Here is an 18599-nt window from a genome sequence, read left to right as displayed (position 1 = left end):
ATGTATTTCAAAGAGTTTCATGAGATTGGCAATGTGAATCATAAGCCTTCAAGCCAGATACCTTTTATTCAAATAGCTCATCTTTTGTGTTCTATGCAAAATGAATATGAAATACTAAGTGGTTGCCCTAACCTTCCATTCCCTTAAGCTTTCCAGCTGCATGTGAAAATGTTTTAATCTTTTCTGCAAATTCTATTTTGTTCTATGCATATTTTTTTATAAATTATTTTTTCCAAGGACCTCTTTCCTGTTTAAATAAGATTTTTTTGATACAACTGCTCTAAAATTTGGTACCCAGGCCCTAAGATTTGTGAAGCTAAAAGGAAAATTCAGCACATAATAGTTTGCTTGATAAACATTCACTACTAAGGATTAGCCCAGACCACAATTCAGAGCCAGTCCTGACTGGAAGAGGCTTATTCCACATCCTTCATTTCATAATTGCAACTTTTCTGAGGTGAATCTCATTCTTGGTGAATGTCTTCACTCTCTCAGGAAGGGTCTTCTATCTCTGTATCTTCCTTCTGCATGAGTGGGTTTTTTCCATTATGGCTCTTGGATTTCTTTGACTGGGCTCTCCATTTGGGAATCCTAATAAAAATTAGATTACTGATGTTGCAATGAATGGAGGAATCTTTATTTCAGGCTCTTCTAAACTTTAGTATGAGAAATAGGATTTGGTGACAAGTGTGCAAGGGAGCCTCTTTAATCTTTGATGGATTGCAGAAGAAAATGGAGGTAGTTTAGACTTTGAAACAAAGACTTCCATTACACTCCCATTAGTAACAGAATATGTCCTCTTCCTGCTACTTATATCAAGGCTGTTATGTTTGACGTCTAAGTAGAAAAATATCTCAATTCAGGGTAGTGCTTATATTTCTTAGGAACTGTTAAATAGTTGGTAGGTTGAGCTCTTCAGCTCACACATTAGCAAATTGTACCAGGTTGGGCCTTAGCTTTGGAACTGTTGTTTTTTTAGAAACAAAATAGTATGAACTGTGTACATGTTGTAATACTCTCTATAATACAATGCTCAGTGTAATACTAACCTGTGAAGCTGTTGTATGAAAAAGCTTTCTGAGGAAAATTATTTTCTTTCTTATGGAATATACATCACATAGGAAATAGGAATATAAAAATTTCTAAGGAGGTAAAAAGTCTAGAAGTGATATAGCCTTGAATTTAAAACAAGGAGAGGAAAAAATGCCAACACCAAAACAATCTAACAATTTCAGTTCTTGATCTGGAATTTTTTCACTTTTTCTCTTGTACGTGGTGATAAATAGATTTTTATTGCACAAACATAATAAAATGAATAATGAAACCTTTGACTGTGAAGCATTTAAAATTTATGAACAGTCTTATATGACTCTCATTCCAACAATGTATCTGTAAGCTGAGTACTAGTTGTCTTTTTGTTTATTTATTCATTACTTCCATTGATGTAATTGTATTTTGCTAAGGTATTAGTTTTTCTGCAGTATTGAAAAATTATGTTTGTCATTCATTCAAGTCTTTGAGCAAAGTTCTTAGAAAAACTTTTTAGCTTACATATTTTTCATGAATTGTTTTAATCCTATATTTGAAGGTAGGCAGTCTTTGCAAAACGTAGGTCTTGTGGTGACCACTGCATGGATTTAATACTCTGAAGGCTCTTCTTATCCTTTTTTTTTTTTTTTTCTTCTTCAAAATGCTTTACAAGTAACACTACTGGAAGGGAGATAAAGATTGGACTGAGATCTGAAATCCAGTCATTCGATATGGTATGGATAATTTAAAAATAAATACTATTTAAAGCATTTTTGGCAATTTAGTGTGAGAGCTTTTTTCATTATTTTGCTCTCTATGCATCTCAAACTAAATAAAATCAAATTTAACTTTTGGATTTGATCAGCATCACTTTTAATTAAAAATTCTGGTGGGGTTTAAATGTTAGAAGCGATCTGTAAGGAAAAGTGCAATGCCTGTAACTGACCACTATTTGTCAGTATTTTACCATCTTAAGATGGACATCTTCCTAAATTTAAATTATTTAATTATATATTTTTAGAGTTCAACTGAACACGATGATACTTTACTATTTCGTTTTCTCCTTTTGACTTCTTTTTGTCTGCCTTTTTAATGACGTGCAACTCTATTTGTATTTCATTGTTACTACCACGAACTGATTATCAACAAAGAATATATCTAATTATATGCTGACTCTAAAGAAAACTTTAAACTGTAAAATTTTATATTTGAAGTTTGCATTTTTTTTTTCTTTAACTTTGTTCTTGGTAATATTTCTTGAGTTTGTATTCTCGGTCTGCATAAGCACTGTTTATAAAGAAAATGTGAAATTAGTGTGAGTCATCCATCTTCATTTTCTTCTGTCTGTGATTCAAACTTGTTTCTAATTAAAAAGGATATCAAGTATGTTGATTTTAGTCAGTGCTGCTGGTGTGTGTATATAGATTTTTGATGAAATGAGAATCATTTTGATTAGAATCATAGAATGGCTTAGGATGGAAGAGACCTTAATGATCGTCTCATTCCTGTTCCCCTGCCCTGGGCAGGGTTGCTACCCAGTAGATCAAGCTGACCATTCAACCTAGCCTTGACTTCCTTCAGGGATGGGGCATCTACAGTTTCTCCACAACATATTCCCACCCTTTCAGAAGAGAATATTCTTTTGACATCTAATCTAAATCTCCCCTCTTTTAGTTTAAAAAACATTCCCTCTTGCCTGTGTAAAATGTTAGTCTCCTTCCGGCTTATAATCAAGCACTGGAAGATAGCAATGAGGTCTCCCTAGAGCTTTCTCTTCTCCAAGCTGAACAAGCCCAGCTCCCACATCCTGTTTTGCAAGAGAGATCATTCAGCCCTCTGATCATCTTCATGGACCTCCTCTTGACCAGCTCCAGGTGTCCTGGTTGTAGTACTCCAAATAAGGCTTGGGGAGGACAGACCTGGGGGGGGGGGGGATAATTCCCTCCTCCTTCATGCTGGTCACTAACCTTATGATACAGCCCAGGAATCAGTTGGCCTTCTGGGCTGCAAGTGTGTGCTGCTGGTTTATGTCCAGCTTTTTGTCCACCAGGACCACCAAGTTTTTCACTACAGGGCTGCTCTCAAAATAAATAAATCTTACTGCACATACTGTGATATGTAAGAGGCTGGTGGCTGTTAAACAGAGGGTAGGGTAGAGTGATGGTCAAAAATGTTGAAAAAATGGTTTTGTATGTCCTCTGTGATCCTTTTAGAAAAACATAATCTTGATTTGTACTCTCGCACATCTGGGTGTTATAATGTATCACTGATATTTGCCCCCTGGCTCTGTGCTATGCTACCTGTGGCTAGTAATTTCTGCTTTAATTGTAGTTTGAGTCTGAGTTGCTTCTCTGCCTAGGAACTTGAGCAAGTCTCATACAAATGAGACAAATATCTAGGCAAGGTGTTTAAAGTAATAGTAAAATACTTGGACCACTGATAGCTCCAAATGTGGCAGGTTAGAGAAAAAAGAAATCATTCAGATTAAGTACTTTTTTAATTTTTATTTTAAAATAAAGCATGAAGCTGGTCTAATATGACTATATTTCATTGTTCAGTTTCACTTCGGAAGAGTCAATTTCAATTTGTGGTCTGTGTGCTACTTTCAAATCTGCTTTTATTTGAAAAAAAAAAAAAAGGAAAGAGAAGTTAGTAGGTTTAAATAATTCATACATCATTCAAAGTTCCATACAAAGTTGGAAAAGATTACTGAGATCTCTGTAATAACAGTTCGCATGCTTTTCCCCATTTATAATTGTAGGAAGTAAATGATTTTCTTATTAATATTGTGGGTTTGAGTGCACTGTCTGTGTATGAAATACAGTGAGTAGAGCTATATAGTGTATGTTGGTATTCTAGTACTATCTCATGACAGTAAAAGCTATAAAAAACCCTGTAAGAATTGCTCCCTTGGGTCAATTCAAAAGTTCATCTAGTCTGTCAGGGATGATAGCCTGTTTCTGACTGAGCAGACTGCGGAACATCTAGATGGTCCATCCTGACATCTAGATGGTCCATCCTGACACCATGCTATAAAGATGTCTTTACACACAAATTCTCTGTTTCCCTGTGGCTGTCTCCAAGGCCTTACAAGTTTATACAACCTGCTTGCTAGCTATTTATTGGCCAGCCTAGACATTAATCCCTTTAAGAAAAGGACATTGTTGGGGGAATTCTAATGACTGCAGACTTATTTTCCTTCCATTCCTTGGGACTTCAGTGCTGCTTTGCTAAACTTCCTGGACAATGCTTTCCTGTTTTTAGGAAACTATCAGGTAGGAGTGTATTGGAACTGCTGTACTCAGCATCCACTTCATACTTGTTATTTTTGACCCTTTTGTTCCCTCATTTCCTTCTTTGGAGACAACAAAGAAGGAGAAAAGGAGGTTCAGAGGAGACCTTGCTCTCTACAACTACCTGGAAGTAAGCTGTGGAGAGATTGGGATAGGCCTCCTCTCTTAGGTAACTAGTGATAAGACAGAGGTAAGTTGTGCTGGAGGAGGTTCTGTTTGGGTGTCATGAATCATTTATTCTCTGATTTGTCAAGTATTGGAACAGGCTGTCCTGGGAGGTGGTAGGGTTGTTGTCCCTAGTGATGTTCAGGAAACATGTAGATATGGCACTGAGGTATATGGCTCAGTGGTGGTGGTGGGGATGGATTGGTGGTTGGAATAGATGATAGAGGTCTTTTCCTTAGTGATTCTGTGAAATGAAATAAATAAAAAAAATATCGGCTATTTATATGATGTTTTTTACATTTTTTATAAGCCATCATTTCCCAAGTTAAAACTTTTGCAGAGAAATGGCTTCAATAGAGGAGAACAAGAGTGGCATAAGGCCGGAAGAGATAATTAAGAAGGAGGGTAGCACGGAGCCGTCTTTTACCTATGTAGTTTCTGAGTCATTAGTAAGAGCTACTGCTTGTCTGGTTGTGGGTGACCAAATAGATCTGTTTCTTAATGACATTCTAATGACATTCTAATTGCTTAACTCATGGTCTGTCTGGTACCTAGTGGAGAAACCTATCTTTCACAGCTGAAGCAGTGCATGTGCAGGGTATGTTTTATTTTATTGTACCATCACATTCTTTGTGTGGTATTTTAATTGTGGCATATTCAAAGTATTTTTTCTTAATAATAAAATGATTATGGGTGATTTTTAAAGACAATATACAGAAAATAAAAGGAAACATTATATTTATAGTGTCAGCAATATGAGAGACTGCCTTTTTGATTGACATTATTGCTGATTAATAGTCTAAATATTATACAGGGATTCTTGTAAGTTGAAATGACATATTGATTTCTGTAGATCTTCTATGAATTTGGATGTACTAGTGATGCAGAACTGTATTTTTGCCTTCAACAGGGGCATCTTTGAAAGCTTTCCTAGCATTTGTAATTCCAGTTCAGCTTTTATTGAGTTACAGTTTAGTTTTCCTTAAACTGTATTTTATTATCTTTATATGCTGACCTTCTTGGCAAAATCAGCACATAAAGAAATGTATTTTTTAAGACTTAATTACTAATTTACTGCAAAAAATAAGATTGGCAAACAGTTGGCCGTGTATAGCAGTGCTTCTAATTTTGCTAGAAACATGAAACAGAACTGCAGTCAGTATGTATCACTTAAAAATAAAACAACCACCACCTTATGTGCGGTAATAACATTAGCTGAAATGTTGATCTTAGGCTTGTTTTTTCCCAGCGCTGCAGCTTTTGGGGAGTTCTTCATAGAGTCCTTTCAAGCAAAGTGGGAAAGTGTCAGATTTGAACGCAACTTTGAGTTATATTGGTACTCACAAGGACTGATTTCAATATGTACTGAATATCTTAGATGCATTACAATCTTGCAGTATCTGATTATGAATCAGTAAAATGAAACCCTAATTCTTTATGTAGCATAATATTTTCAGTGTCATAATAAATAGCTTCTAAAATCTCATTTTTTAGTATAAACTGTTCAAGCAAGAGAGAAAGCCAAAATATACCAAAACCCATATGTTTTATGAGATGAGAATATAAGGTTAAGAGAAACATAGACATCCATTTATTTCTCTACGAAGCTACGTTTAAAAATAAAACTTCTACAGCTGAATTTTTAATGAAGTGAAAGCTTTCCCCAGCATATAGCAAGTAGAAAATGTTCAAAATTGCATGAAATTGCCCTAATGACAGGAACCAGTTTTAGGGATATTTGTTTAAGGAGATATTCCTTTATGATGTAAAATAAATATTCAGAATGAATAGACTGGAAAAAAAGCTTTTTGTTCTGGACAGGCTATAGGTGTTTCTATGTTTTGTAATATTGCAACAAAATAAAAGGTGTGTGCTGAGATCTGCACCGAATTGATTTTGTGGCTGGCCTGGAAACTGCTTGGTCATGTAGTATAGCAAAGAAATGAGTTTTTGACACAATTATTAAAATTCACAGCAAATGAAGTGGATGAGTTTGTTATGGCTTGTAATACCTAAGCTTGGGTTATTTATGTTACAAATCTCATGTGATGTCCGCTGCATTTCTTTGCCAGTAATAAGCTATATTTTGTAAATAGTGTTGGTTTATAGAAGAGCAATATTTCAAAATTAGTAGTCAAAGCAGTTTTATTTTCATAAGATGCTTGGTAAAATGTATGTTGGTGGTTTTAGACACTTGGTTTGGAGCGGGACAGGAAAGGTCTGTATGGTTTGTCTATTTATTTTTGAAGTAAAGCATAAAGAACTTTAGATCAGGAATGATTCAGTTAATCCTGCTTTAACACTACGATTCTAAACATCTGTCGAAATTCAAACAACTTCATAGAAGGGTTTTCCTCACTACAGTGCATCGTCTGTCATGTGATCACATATTCTGTACTGGGATTCTCCTCATCTGATATTTTTACAGCTAATCTATGGGGGATCTCTTCAGATTTGTAGTCCTTCATTTCATAGTGTTTGGGGTCAGTCTTGGGCATCTGCAGATCTCTAGATCGGAAGGGTGTTAATGCTAGTCATAACATTGTATGTGGCCCACTTCTATTTATGTATGTGTTTATGTGTTCATGAGCACTTTATTTTTTTTTTTAATTTTTCATGACAATAGACACTGACTTCAACTGGAAATTTTAGACACAACCTGAAAGCACTCATTTAGCTCTTTTCTTAAATGCATCGGCTGATTGCTTCGTTTTAATATACTTAAAAGAAACATTTTTAACTTTTTAAATGAAGCTCACAATACCTTTTTCACTTTTAAAGGCTTTAAAGAAACAGAATGCTAAAGCAACTGAGACAGAAGAACTTGTGAAAAATAAACTTTTGAAATATGAAAGTGAAAAGACACAAGTAAGCCTCGTTTTTATTCTTCTTTGGCTTCAGTGAGTGTATAATGTCATATGTTGTAGTATATTCTTCATTCTTCAGAGAAACCAGCAGTATAAACCTTTCTTTACTCTTTAAGATAACATTGTTGAGTGTTTTTTTGTTTTTTGTTTTTTTTTTGTTTGCTTTTTTATATCAGACACACTGAATGCAACTACACTAAACTTATGTCTTTCTCATAAAACTCTTCAGTTATAGCCTGTTTCTTCTACAACCACTCCATCTTGCCAGACAGACAAGCTTGTAGATTATTCTTGATTTCTTTTTTTGATTTGTTTCTGAATATAAACCTTTACACTGGACAATCAAAGTAGCATTTTATATTCTGTTACTTTTTAAATTCAACTAGTACTATTCTTGTCTACTTTGCCCATTTGCCAGCCTCCTTCGCATTCACAAAAGGGATATTATGTCTGCAATAACAATTTCTGCTTTCAAAGACTAGTTTTATTTCCATGTGCATCTTTTCAATCTTTGAGTTATTTTTGACAGGAGTTCACAAAATATTTCATAGCTTTTGTTTTCTGGTTTTGGATTGGTAGTCAGTTTGATGTCTGTGTATGACATATATCTGGGATTTAGTACAATACAGATGAAAATTTGTGTTAAGGATTTGGATGAATAAAAATATGATATGCATTATATTTTATTTTAAAAAATAGTTTGTACCAATTAATTTGTGCCAGAATTAAGTAGTTAAAAAGCACTTTTGTACTATGATGCACACATAGATTTTCTGTCTTCATCATTTTCTGTAAGCTTGAGCAAGAATTGGAGCAGTCCCGGAAAAAGCTGAATCAATCAGAAAGCAATAGAGAAGCTCTTTTGCATCAGGTAACTGCTTTTGTGTGATGGAAATACTGAAGTTTTCATATTTGGCTATTTCAGAGTCTTTCTGATTAATCTTCCTATCTCATATTCTGATAATGTTCTTTTGGAAAGGAAAGAAGGAGATTGAGAATGAAAGATTTGAACACAGGTATAGACCTTTTTGTATGTATATTCATGCATTAATAAGAACAGTAATAGCAGTTGTGGTACTTTTCAAGTACATAAGCACATTATTTGTAACTGCCCTTCACTGTATGCTCTGGAACAACTTCTATATTATTGATAATTGTTATGCAAAGTGCATGACTTCATATACATCAGTGGCATAGCAGTATTAGCTGTATCGTACAGTATCATATGAGGAAAAAAAATTAAAAAAGAAAGCAAAGCATCTTCAAAATGATCCAAAGTGTGTTCTGTGTGATGCTTGCTGGTGAAGATTTGATAGAATCTTGAGGATGCAGGAACTTGGAGGATTATAGTGTTAGAAAAAAGCCCTTTTACCTAAACATTTTTTACTGTATATAAGAGAAGGAAAGTAAAAAAACATAAAAGGCTAGTATGTTTCTTAAGAATTGGTATATTGTATATTCAGTGAGTAGAATTCACATAAAATATATACCTGATATAAGTATTTTCAGTTTAAAAATACAATTAAAACATATAAAATGATGTTATTTTGCGTTGTCTGGAGAAATTAATGGTCAGCCATGGTCACCATAACAGATTGAAATGATCCTTTTAATTTTGCTTGAATAAATGCCTTGTGGCTTGTAACTAGGAATTAATTATCTTTTTTTTTGTTTACTATCTGCAGAGCTATTCAGATTTATCTATAAATATTGTGAATAGTTATTGTTTATGTTTGTTACTGACTGCTCTGTTTTCTGTCAAATGTCTGATACTTCAATATGCATTTTAGGTTGACGATCTCCGTTCCCAACTTTTGAGAGCAGAAGAAGATCGTGCAGACTTGCAGCGTCAAATTTCACGTTTGGTTATGCACCATCAGAGCTCTCAGGATGTCTGTGAAGACGAAAGGAGAATTAGAACAGGTACAGCTCCCAGGTTTGGTGCTAGATGCCTGAGATGCCTGCAAACTAGTTACTCAGCTTGGATGTTAATATTGTCTTCTGCTGTTTCAACTAAAACAACTGATAAAATCCTCACTTTCAAGTTAATAAGTACTATAACAAATAAACATCAATTTTGAATATTACACCTTGATTTCCATGGTTAAAACAAATGAAGATTATTAGAGAATTAAAGAAAATTGAGTAGTGTTTTTACATTATTCATAAATATTTTTTTTTATTTCACATTTCATTATTTTTGCAGTTTAAACCCTGTCAACTTGAAAATCATAGCAGTTTGCCATTTTGTAGCTGGCTAATAAGTTTGCTGAGCTTTTGGTAGAAGCTCTTAAGAGGTGCCATCATATTCCAGAGTATTTAAGAATATTATCTGTATAATCCAGTATAATGCAGTCATGACTTGTAATTGCAGTTTTTTAGAATTTTAGGGGTGGAACCATGATATGTAGAAGAAAAACTTTTAATTTTAAGCAGTTTCAACATGAAATCATGTATTAAATTGTATCTTTAGCAAGGCCTTTGCTGTACTGTTAAATAACTATCTGTATTTAAACTTTTCAAATGTAATAAAAATACATCCTCATTAACAAAGATATGTGGTGTTCAGTATTATAGAACAACTACTCCAAGTCCAGTGTTTTTGGAAATGTTAAATTAGTTTGGTTAATGACTTTTTATGCTTTCATGTCTCAGCTATTGAATCTTGGTCATGGAAATGTAAATCAGGTAGCCAGATTCCTAAATCTCATACAGGTTACTACAAAATGGTTAATTGTGTCAATGGTTTAGGTTTAGATGCAACACTAAAATGACAACCTGTACTTTTTCTTCAGTTAATTCAGTGTTAGTATGTAGGTTTAAAAGAAAACTTAGTTGTTGCTATACTTTTCATGTTCAAGAAAGCTTTTTTTTTTTTTTTTTTTTTTTTAAACCACACTTGTTTTATAATGGTAACAAGTGCTGTGAAAATGTGTGGAAATCTAATGGATGTATTAAGATATATATTTGATATATATGTGTGTGCGTGATATTTATAAGAGAGGGAGAAGAAATGAAAATTTAAGCAATTGTTCTTGTTTTCTGACTTATTTCTTTTTCTTGGAAGATATATGCAAACTGAAATTTTCTTTGCCTCTAAGGACTTGACATTATGGCCTAGGATATTTGCAGCTTATTTTGGTCAAGAACTTCTATTGTAGTTGTAGTATTGAGGCATAGTTCACAGAAAGCAAGACCTGTCTCGGAACTCACACTCAGGTTGTCTAAAATCTTTCCCTTGAAACTTGTGGGAAATTTTCTTATTTTACTTGTTTATTTTTCTCCTCCCCCAGGGATAGGGGTTGGGGGACCCCCTAAAACGATTTTATAACTGTAAGAGCTGAAATACTGATCTTATTCAATGGAAGGTTATCTTATAATTATAGCCATTTTTTTTCAAAGATTCATCAATAGCCTTGTAGTAGTCGCATATAGAAAATTGCCAGGAGTAAAATGAGAAAAATAATTTTCCATGACTCCATGTTTCTACTTGGCATATTGTTCCCACTGTTTTACAGTAGCTGAAAGATATGAGAGAGAAAAGCAAGAACTGGAGAAACATATTTTGGAGCTTAAGGCAAAACTGACTCATAACACAGCAATGTCAGAGGTAGAAGAGCTAAAGAGACGCATAGAGCATAAAGACAAGGAGAAAGCACAGCTTGTATTGCACATAGAGGTAAGTTTTCTTTGTAAGTCATTTCCCATATGCTTAAGATATGTTATAAGCCAGATTAGAGCGTAATTGAGTGACTGTTGTGGTATATTGGGTTTATGCTATAAGAAAGTTTGAAAGGTGGTCTGATCTTGCAGATATTTTTCTCTCCTGTCTTTTTAATAAACCAAAGAATTTGCTGTTGAACATGAATTCATGATTTGTATTACTTGCCTTCTTCTCATGTCCAAATAAAGGATGATCTGACTTATCTGCTTTTACCATGAATCATGGAGCTCGTGGAGTTACTTCTATAAGTTTAATTTCAATCAAACTGAAATACCTTGTTTTATGAGATAGAGAAGTATATTAACAAAAATAAATTTTAACTTCTGCTTTCTTCACTAACAAATGCAGGGTAATAATGATGATAAATATTATCATAAATAAGCATGCTAATAATAAACCCGCATGATCTATGAGGATGGATAGATATTAGAACTTATTGCCCATAGATTCCATCCCTGGAAGTTGTCAAGGTGAGGTTGAATAGGAACCTAACAACCTGATCTAGTCAGGAGGTTGGAACTAGGTGATCATTAAAAGTCCCTTCCAACTCAAACTATTCTGTGATTTGACAGTCACATAAAACATCCTTTCATATAAATTAGAGGGACTTGGGTTTGAAGAATGGGCTACTTGGTGGATATAGAATTGTCTGGTTGGCCACATCCAAAGACTTGTAATCTGTGATTCAGTGTTTGCATAGAGACAACTGATCAGTGATGTCCCTCAAGCATCTGTGTTAGTGCAGAGACTACTTAATATCTTCACCGATGACACGGATTAAATAGCCTTCTTTCATAAGTGTGCAGAAGGCACCAAGCTGAATGATACAGTTGGCAGTCTAGACAGACGTTTTAGAAAGGTCCTGCTGTTTGGTTGGGGCAGTGTCAAACAGCGCTGTTTGGATGTGGTGCTCAGAGATATGATTTAGCAGAGGGATGTTAAGAGTTAGGGTACTATGGTCAGGCTGTGGTTAGACTTGATGATCTTTGAGGTCTTTTCCAACCTGAGTAATTATATGATTCTACAAATATAATCTGAGTGATTTATAGATTGAGGGCAGCCTGCAAAAAGTAAGTGGAGGTATTCATAGATGGGAAAAATGCAACATGAGCCAGCAAAATGCACTTGCAGCCTAGAAATCCAATTGTATCCTGGGCTGCATCAATTGAGGTGTGGGCAATAAGCAGAAGGAGGTAACTCTTTCCCTCTAGCCTGTTCACATGAAACCTCACCTGAAGTATTGCAGTGAGTTCTTGGGCCCCCAGCACAAAAGAGGGATGGACCTATTATTCTGAGTCCAGAGAATGATCGGGGGCTAGTGCACCCCTTCTGTGAAGCCAGATTGAGGGATTTGGAGTTGTTTATCCTGGAGAGGGCTTTGAGAAGTCTTTTTTTCAGCCTTCCAATACTCAATGAATAAATAACCTTGTAAGGTGTGGAGAGACCCTTTACTTTTGCTGTATTCTCACCATTCTATTGTCAGCTTCTCTGCTGTTTTAAATTAAACTTAATACCTGAAGTTGCATAGGGAAAAATTAAGGTCTCAAAATAAATTCCAAGATGCTGTGGAGCAATTCCAAAATTGCCTGTTGAGCAGGTTTATAAAAGTCCAGGCTGCTCCTGTGAAGGAGAAGGCAAGCAGAATGCAATTCCTACTGCCTGTAGAATCATAAAATTGCTCAGGTTGGAAGACACCTTTGAGAATATCAAGTCCAACCACAACCTAACCATACTATCCTAACTCTAACAACCCTCCACTAAATCAAGTCCTTGAGCTCCATATCCAGACAGATTTTTAAACACAATCAGGGATGGTGACTCCACCATCTCCCTGAAGAACCCACTAGCTTTAGTGTTTGGGATGGGTAATGGGTTATTTGAAGCATACTGGTCTTTACCCATTAGCATTAGCGTTTGTGGTGGGTAATGGATTATTTGAAGCATGCTGTTTTTTTTTGTTTGTTTGTTTTGTTTTGTTTTTAGTGTCTGAGAAATTCCAGTTACTTGGGTGGCAGGAGTTAATGGGGTACAAACATGGAAAAACATCTCTTAAAACTTTTTCTCATGGAACATTCCATTTGAATGTCAGAATGATGCTCTACTACTGCTCTGTGAAAACAGGAATGGATGAGGACTCAGGGGTCATTGTCATTTCTGCAAGTTAGGAATCTGACTTCTCTGATTAGCTTAACAGAGAACACTTTGTACTTCTTATCTGCTTCCCACTGCCATTCACCTACAGAAGCAGCAACAGGAAAATAGAGGTGGTGGTTTTTTTGGTATTATTTAATGAGACATCAAGGAAACAAGGATGTGAATTTCTAAACTTATGTACTAACAAAGCATTTGTCAAGCCTGTTCCAACAGCTGCTCTTATCAGATAGTCTGATTCTCAGTTGGAAGTGAGCAGTTCTGTTTAAATTGAGTTAAACTTATCTTTGATTAGTGGAGAGGATGTAACTGTTTGCTTCTGGTGTACATGTGATATAAGAAGTTTCTTGTCATTTATTTAAATGTCATTGTTTTAAAGAATTTGAGTTGTGTTGTACATTTAGTTCCTGTTACCATAAACACACAATGTGATGTAAAATGGAGAGGATGAGAAAGATTATTGTCGGCGCTCAGTCAGGATCGAGAGCTCTCAATTTCGTGTAGCATCAGGATAGTCTCTTTATTGTGTTCAGCATACATCTTATATACCATTAGAAGTGAATTATTGGAAGTGAATGCACTTCCAAGCAAGACATTCCTGTTCCTCAAACAGTTCCTCTAATCAGCTAATTGGTTCCAGCTTCTCCCAAACAACAGTGATAAAGGATGAAAGGTTTCTTAAAAATAACAGGATTAACAATGCATATCAGTGGAACCTCCTTTCCATCCTTAGAAGCAGACACTGCTTGCTCTTGTCTCACACTCTGGTCTTCCAGTGTTTCACAGTGATAAGGTCAACCAAAGACTCTGATAAGCTCTCTGGTGACTTGCTCACAGTTAAATCTACCCCCACAGATTATGATCATGTTCTTAAACTCATGATTAAAAGTGAGTTATATCTTCAGTTTTTAAATTTCATAGAGAATTTTAATTGCTCTGATTTACCTGATCTTAAAGATATACGTAATTATTCTATATATGTTTTTCTTTGTGAAACTTAATAGAAATTGATTCAACCTTACTATTACATTTAAAAGTACACAAATTGTAAAAGTGCAATAAGCTAGTTTCTCCATAAGCATACACAAACTCATAAGCTTCTGAAATAATTTGATTTACTGAAGATTTATGTAATTCTAATTAGATTCTACTTAGGTCAGTGAGGTCTTATAGTATTGTTTATTGGAGTGTAACAGCAGGCAGTTTGTTTAACATATTTCAAATTTCCTAAGAAAGAGATATTGATTTGCTTATTTAAATCTTTCAGTCTTAGGAAGATTGAGGGACATTTTTAGCCTTGTTAAAATCTATTTTATGGCTTTTCTTCCATTAAAAATGATGGTGTTAGCCAGTTATTTTAATTATGCAGGATAACTGAGATATCTGATGATCAACCAATGCAAGTTTTATAAATTTATTCTTACAAAATATGAAAAATCCATGACTTTACCATAGTCCAGCATGTATCTGTACTATATCAGTGATTTGTAAACACTGAAGTAATGCTCCAGAAACTTTATGAAAGTGACTAACATATGCACATTTAAAAATGTATCTGAAATCACACATCAAACTTAAATTTTACCATGCTTCAGCTGTGTCTTTACATTTACATATGCTACTACTTATCAATGCCACTAGCACTTAATGCTTGGGGAAAATATGGAGAAGACACCTCCTTTATTGATTTTGTGCAGTATACCTTTTAACAAGTGAATATGTTAATTGACAGATTGAGTGTAGGTATCTTTAGTTTTTCAATTAACAGAACTTGTGTTTGTATGAAAGATCGAAACCTTCTGGATCAATGATTCTTCGTGTTTAGACAGAGCACGAGTCATAAGGGGTTCAAATGAAATCTACGCATCCTGTATTCAGTAAAAATTACATAGGTTACTCTGAAAGCAATGCCTCTTATTTATTTCCATGAAAACTAAATTAGATACAAAGAACACAGTAATACTCTTTCATAGAGAAATTTCTCAGCTACAAAGTACTTTTTTGCAACATAGTCACCACATTAGCTGTGCATTTTTGCCAGTGATGATCAGGAGCCTGTATGCTGCACTTGTAAAATTATGCAGAAGTGGGGATGACCTGCTGTCACCACTGCTGAAATGGACCACCCACTGCCTCAATTTGCTCAAAATTTTTTCTGCATGGAGGACTTCAAAGACACACTTTTGCTTCATACACACTCACACATCAGGTGCCATTCTATCAGACTGCCCTTCTGCTGCTGTCTGTGGCATGGAAACAAAATGTAATGGAATATTGGTGGGAAGGTTCAAGCTCTGCTGCCATGCTACCAATTTCCACCTCTGAAGTTGTGAGCTAACATCATAAAATAGAAGGCATTAATTTCAGAGTAGCTCTTGTATTTTAGCTGAATAACATAGTAAGTGTGGATGAAGAATGACTTAGTTAATTCTTATTATAAATTGTTTGCACGTAATTGATTTAAAACATGTCGCTGTATGAAATGAATTATCTTTACATTCATTTTAAATGTTCGTAAAAGTTTTAAGGATTGTTGCACCGAATACACAATGAGGTTTATTTTCTGTTCCTAGAATGGGATTTGTTTTGCTGTTTGCGGTGATTAGTTTTAAATTAGGTTGAAAATGCAGGTTGTTGTGTAGTCAAGCTAGGGGACTGCAAATCTGAACTAATCACATGTTTAAGGCCTATGATGATTAGTTTATATTTCAGATAAATAACTACCTCTCAGGAGATGTTGATCTTTGCTTACAATTTCTTGTGAAAGTTGGATGATAAGTCTAATACTGGGATGCTGGATACGTAGTGAACTAGAACCATTAAATAAACAACTATTTTATGTGGGGGTTAATGTTGCGTCAGTCTTTCAGTTTAATCCCTTTTCCTTTGCATCATCTCCAGATGGAGTCTGTCCACTGAAATATTACTGGTGTTCCAGTCTGAGGGCTGATACAAACTTTAATAAGTTTTGAAAATAACACTTGTGTTTGAATTTCTTAAGCATGAAGTTGTTGTACTCCAGGATCAACTAACTAAATATAATGAATTTTTAAGAATTGCAAGGAAATTAATTTTCTTTTGAAGAAAAAAAAAAACCCACAAAAAAACCTAGATATTAATGCCAGGAGGAGCATTATTATCAACTGCGCCGCTGGTGTAGTGGTATCATGCAAGATTCCCATTCTTGCGACCCGGGTTCGATTCCCGGGCGGCGCAGAAAGTTTTTGATGATCAGAGAGCTGAAGCACCTCTCTGATGAAGAAAGACCAAAGCAGGTTCTAAGACACTAATAGTAAGATTGTAACTAAGACATTAATGATATGTGGTTACAGCAAAGTACAGAACGACATCTCCTTTGAAATCTAACCATTCAGGGCATTGATCCAAAGTGGTTGATCCTGACCTGCTTCTTATACAAGCAAGTAGTTTCTGAGCATATAGGAGAACATATAGATAAGTGATTCGGTCAAATGCTATTTTAGGAATTACTATAATAACCTGCACTTTTTATAGACACTTAAGTGATGTGTGAGGTGTACTACAATAGATACAGATTTCTCCTACTGATACTTGTATATGACAATTCCTGTAATGTGAATATATGCATATGCCACAATGGGGAAAAAAAAAAAAATTTGGAAAATTATTAGTAACCAATCTCTCTATATGTATAGATAATAAATATCTTTTCATGAAATATTTTTTGCTATAAGAACTTTGAAATATCTTACAGCAGCGCATATCTGAAAAGTTGCTTATTGAAAGTTTTAAATACCAGAAGGGAGAACTGCTACAGACTGAAAAGAATTTTGACAACTACATGAATGTCAACATATGGATAAACATATGGATATACATCATAATAGGAATTCAAAAGTATAGGTCAGTACATTTGGGAGTCCTGTTATAGAAACAGGAAAATATAGGCTGTAGAGAGAGCTACACTTTTTCTATGCACCTTGTTTTATATGGAGAGCTACATGAAAAATTGATATGCTGCAATTTTCCAGATTCTATTCTCTTTGAAAAGATCTGTCTCATTTCCCTAATAGTAAATTCAAATTCATAGTAGTACATCCTCATCAAAGTTTATTCCTCCCCATGCAAATTAGCTAGTGTTGATTAATTAGTTGTTTTAATGTAAGCATAAAAGAAAAATGTTTCTCTTTTTTTTTTTTTTTTTTTCTTTCATTTTACTATAAATCAATAATTTGGAGACTAGGACTTCTGTTAAGTGAATGTTTACTATTAACTTAGCATTGCTTTCTGTATTTATAATCTTAGTCTCGTATTCCATTAAAATGTCTATGGAAATTGTAGTTGTATTAGTGAAATGTGCTCTCTGGGGGAATTTTGGTTAAATATATATTTATACATTGTTTTAGGCTGATGTCTTCTGTAGTGTCTCCAGAAAGACATGAAATGTGAAGTGATAATCTTTTTTTTTCTTATGAGTCAGTAGTGAAACAAATCGTGTGTGTCTTTTTCTGATGTATAGAATTCTAAATCTTGGAAATTTTCCTGTTTTCTTGTTGCCACCTGCTTAGTATTTACTTTGTTGCCTAGTTAATGTGATGATAACATATTTATTATTTATATCTTAGCTGTGTCTAGAGTGAGCATGTTCATCCTACAAGTGAACAACTGGTAGGCAAGTGGATCATCCTACTCCAGTTTTACATTGTGGGTACAAATAGCAAGTTGTTCATGCCTGTTGTGGCAATACATTCCAGACTGTGAAATGTTCTGGCAGTCCCACAGGCTGTCACATGCTAGTTGTCTTGCCAGGATGGTAAATGCTATCCTGAAAAGACTGATACAATTAATTGTCTCTCCGAAGGTGGGGGGAAAAAAGAAAAAAACAGAAAAACTGTGTCATGACCTTTGATTAAACAGTTGTTCTGTGTGCATTTGTAAAGACAGTTATCAATTCCTATGCAAAATAGTTTTATTTTGTCCATTTCGAATTGCATTGCTGAGTTCAGTGGACAGTTCCAATTTGTTTCAGTTTTTCTGAAATCTAATGCTCTTCTCCAAGGTTTTTTCCATCCTTTAAAGCTTGATGATATCTTTGAATGGAGTAGGCCTAATAAATCCATTTAAGTCATTAACAAAAATAATGAATAGCATAAAAACAGTCTAAATAGGTCTGAGATATGGAATGCTAATCTTATGTTCTACTTGACAATCTTAATAAAATTCAGTTTGGGATTGTGAAACTTCAGTAACTGGTTTTTGAATGTGCCCTTGCGGAATGCTTATGAGGAACATTTTTACTAACTTGCTTATGAGACTGTCTTGGGAAATATCACTAGATTCGAGATAAGGAGCAGTTATTATTTTTAAAATGCATGTTTTTATTCTTTCCTA

At 34.6% G+C, this 18599-nt stretch overlaps 1 protein-coding gene and 1 non-coding gene across 11 annotated transcripts in view; both read left to right on the top strand.

Annotated features, from left to right (window-relative positions):
- CEP128 (centrosomal protein 128) overlaps positions 1-18599 on the top strand; it is an 83107-nt gene that overhangs the window by 18002 nt on the left and 46506 nt on the right. For 8 of the 10 annotated variants that reach the window (XR_014946750.1, XM_085549300.1, XM_015865215.3 and 5 more), the window contains exons 9-12: positions 7269-7355; positions 8151-8225; positions 9145-9277; positions 10873-11033. Coding sequence is in view for 9 of the 10 variants with exons in the window: in XM_085549300.1 (XP_085405426.1) it covers positions 7269-7355; positions 8151-8225; positions 9145-9277; positions 10873-11033 (456 nt within the window). In the remaining variant the exon portion in view is untranslated. Of the gene's footprint in view, positions 1-7268; positions 7356-8150; positions 8226-8279; positions 8371-9144; positions 9278-10872; positions 11034-18599 lie in introns of those variants that run through there. The other 2 variants (XM_015865214.3, XM_085549304.1) reach the window with 2 other exon arrangements.
- On the top strand, positions 16375-16445 carry TRNAG-CCC (transfer RNA glycine (anticodon CCC)). Its single transcript has one exon. It is a non-coding gene; the product is annotated as a tRNA-Gly (tRNA).

The sequence above is a fragment of the Coturnix japonica genome, chromosome 5 (assembly GCF_054131305.1).
Source record: "Coturnix japonica strain WE chromosome 5, WE-NBRP24, whole genome shotgun sequence".
Taxonomy (NCBI): Eukaryota; Metazoa; Chordata; class Aves; order Galliformes; family Phasianidae; genus Coturnix; species Coturnix japonica.
Note: the sequence above shows the minus strand (reverse complement) of the source record. Positions and strands in the feature narration are given on the sequence as shown.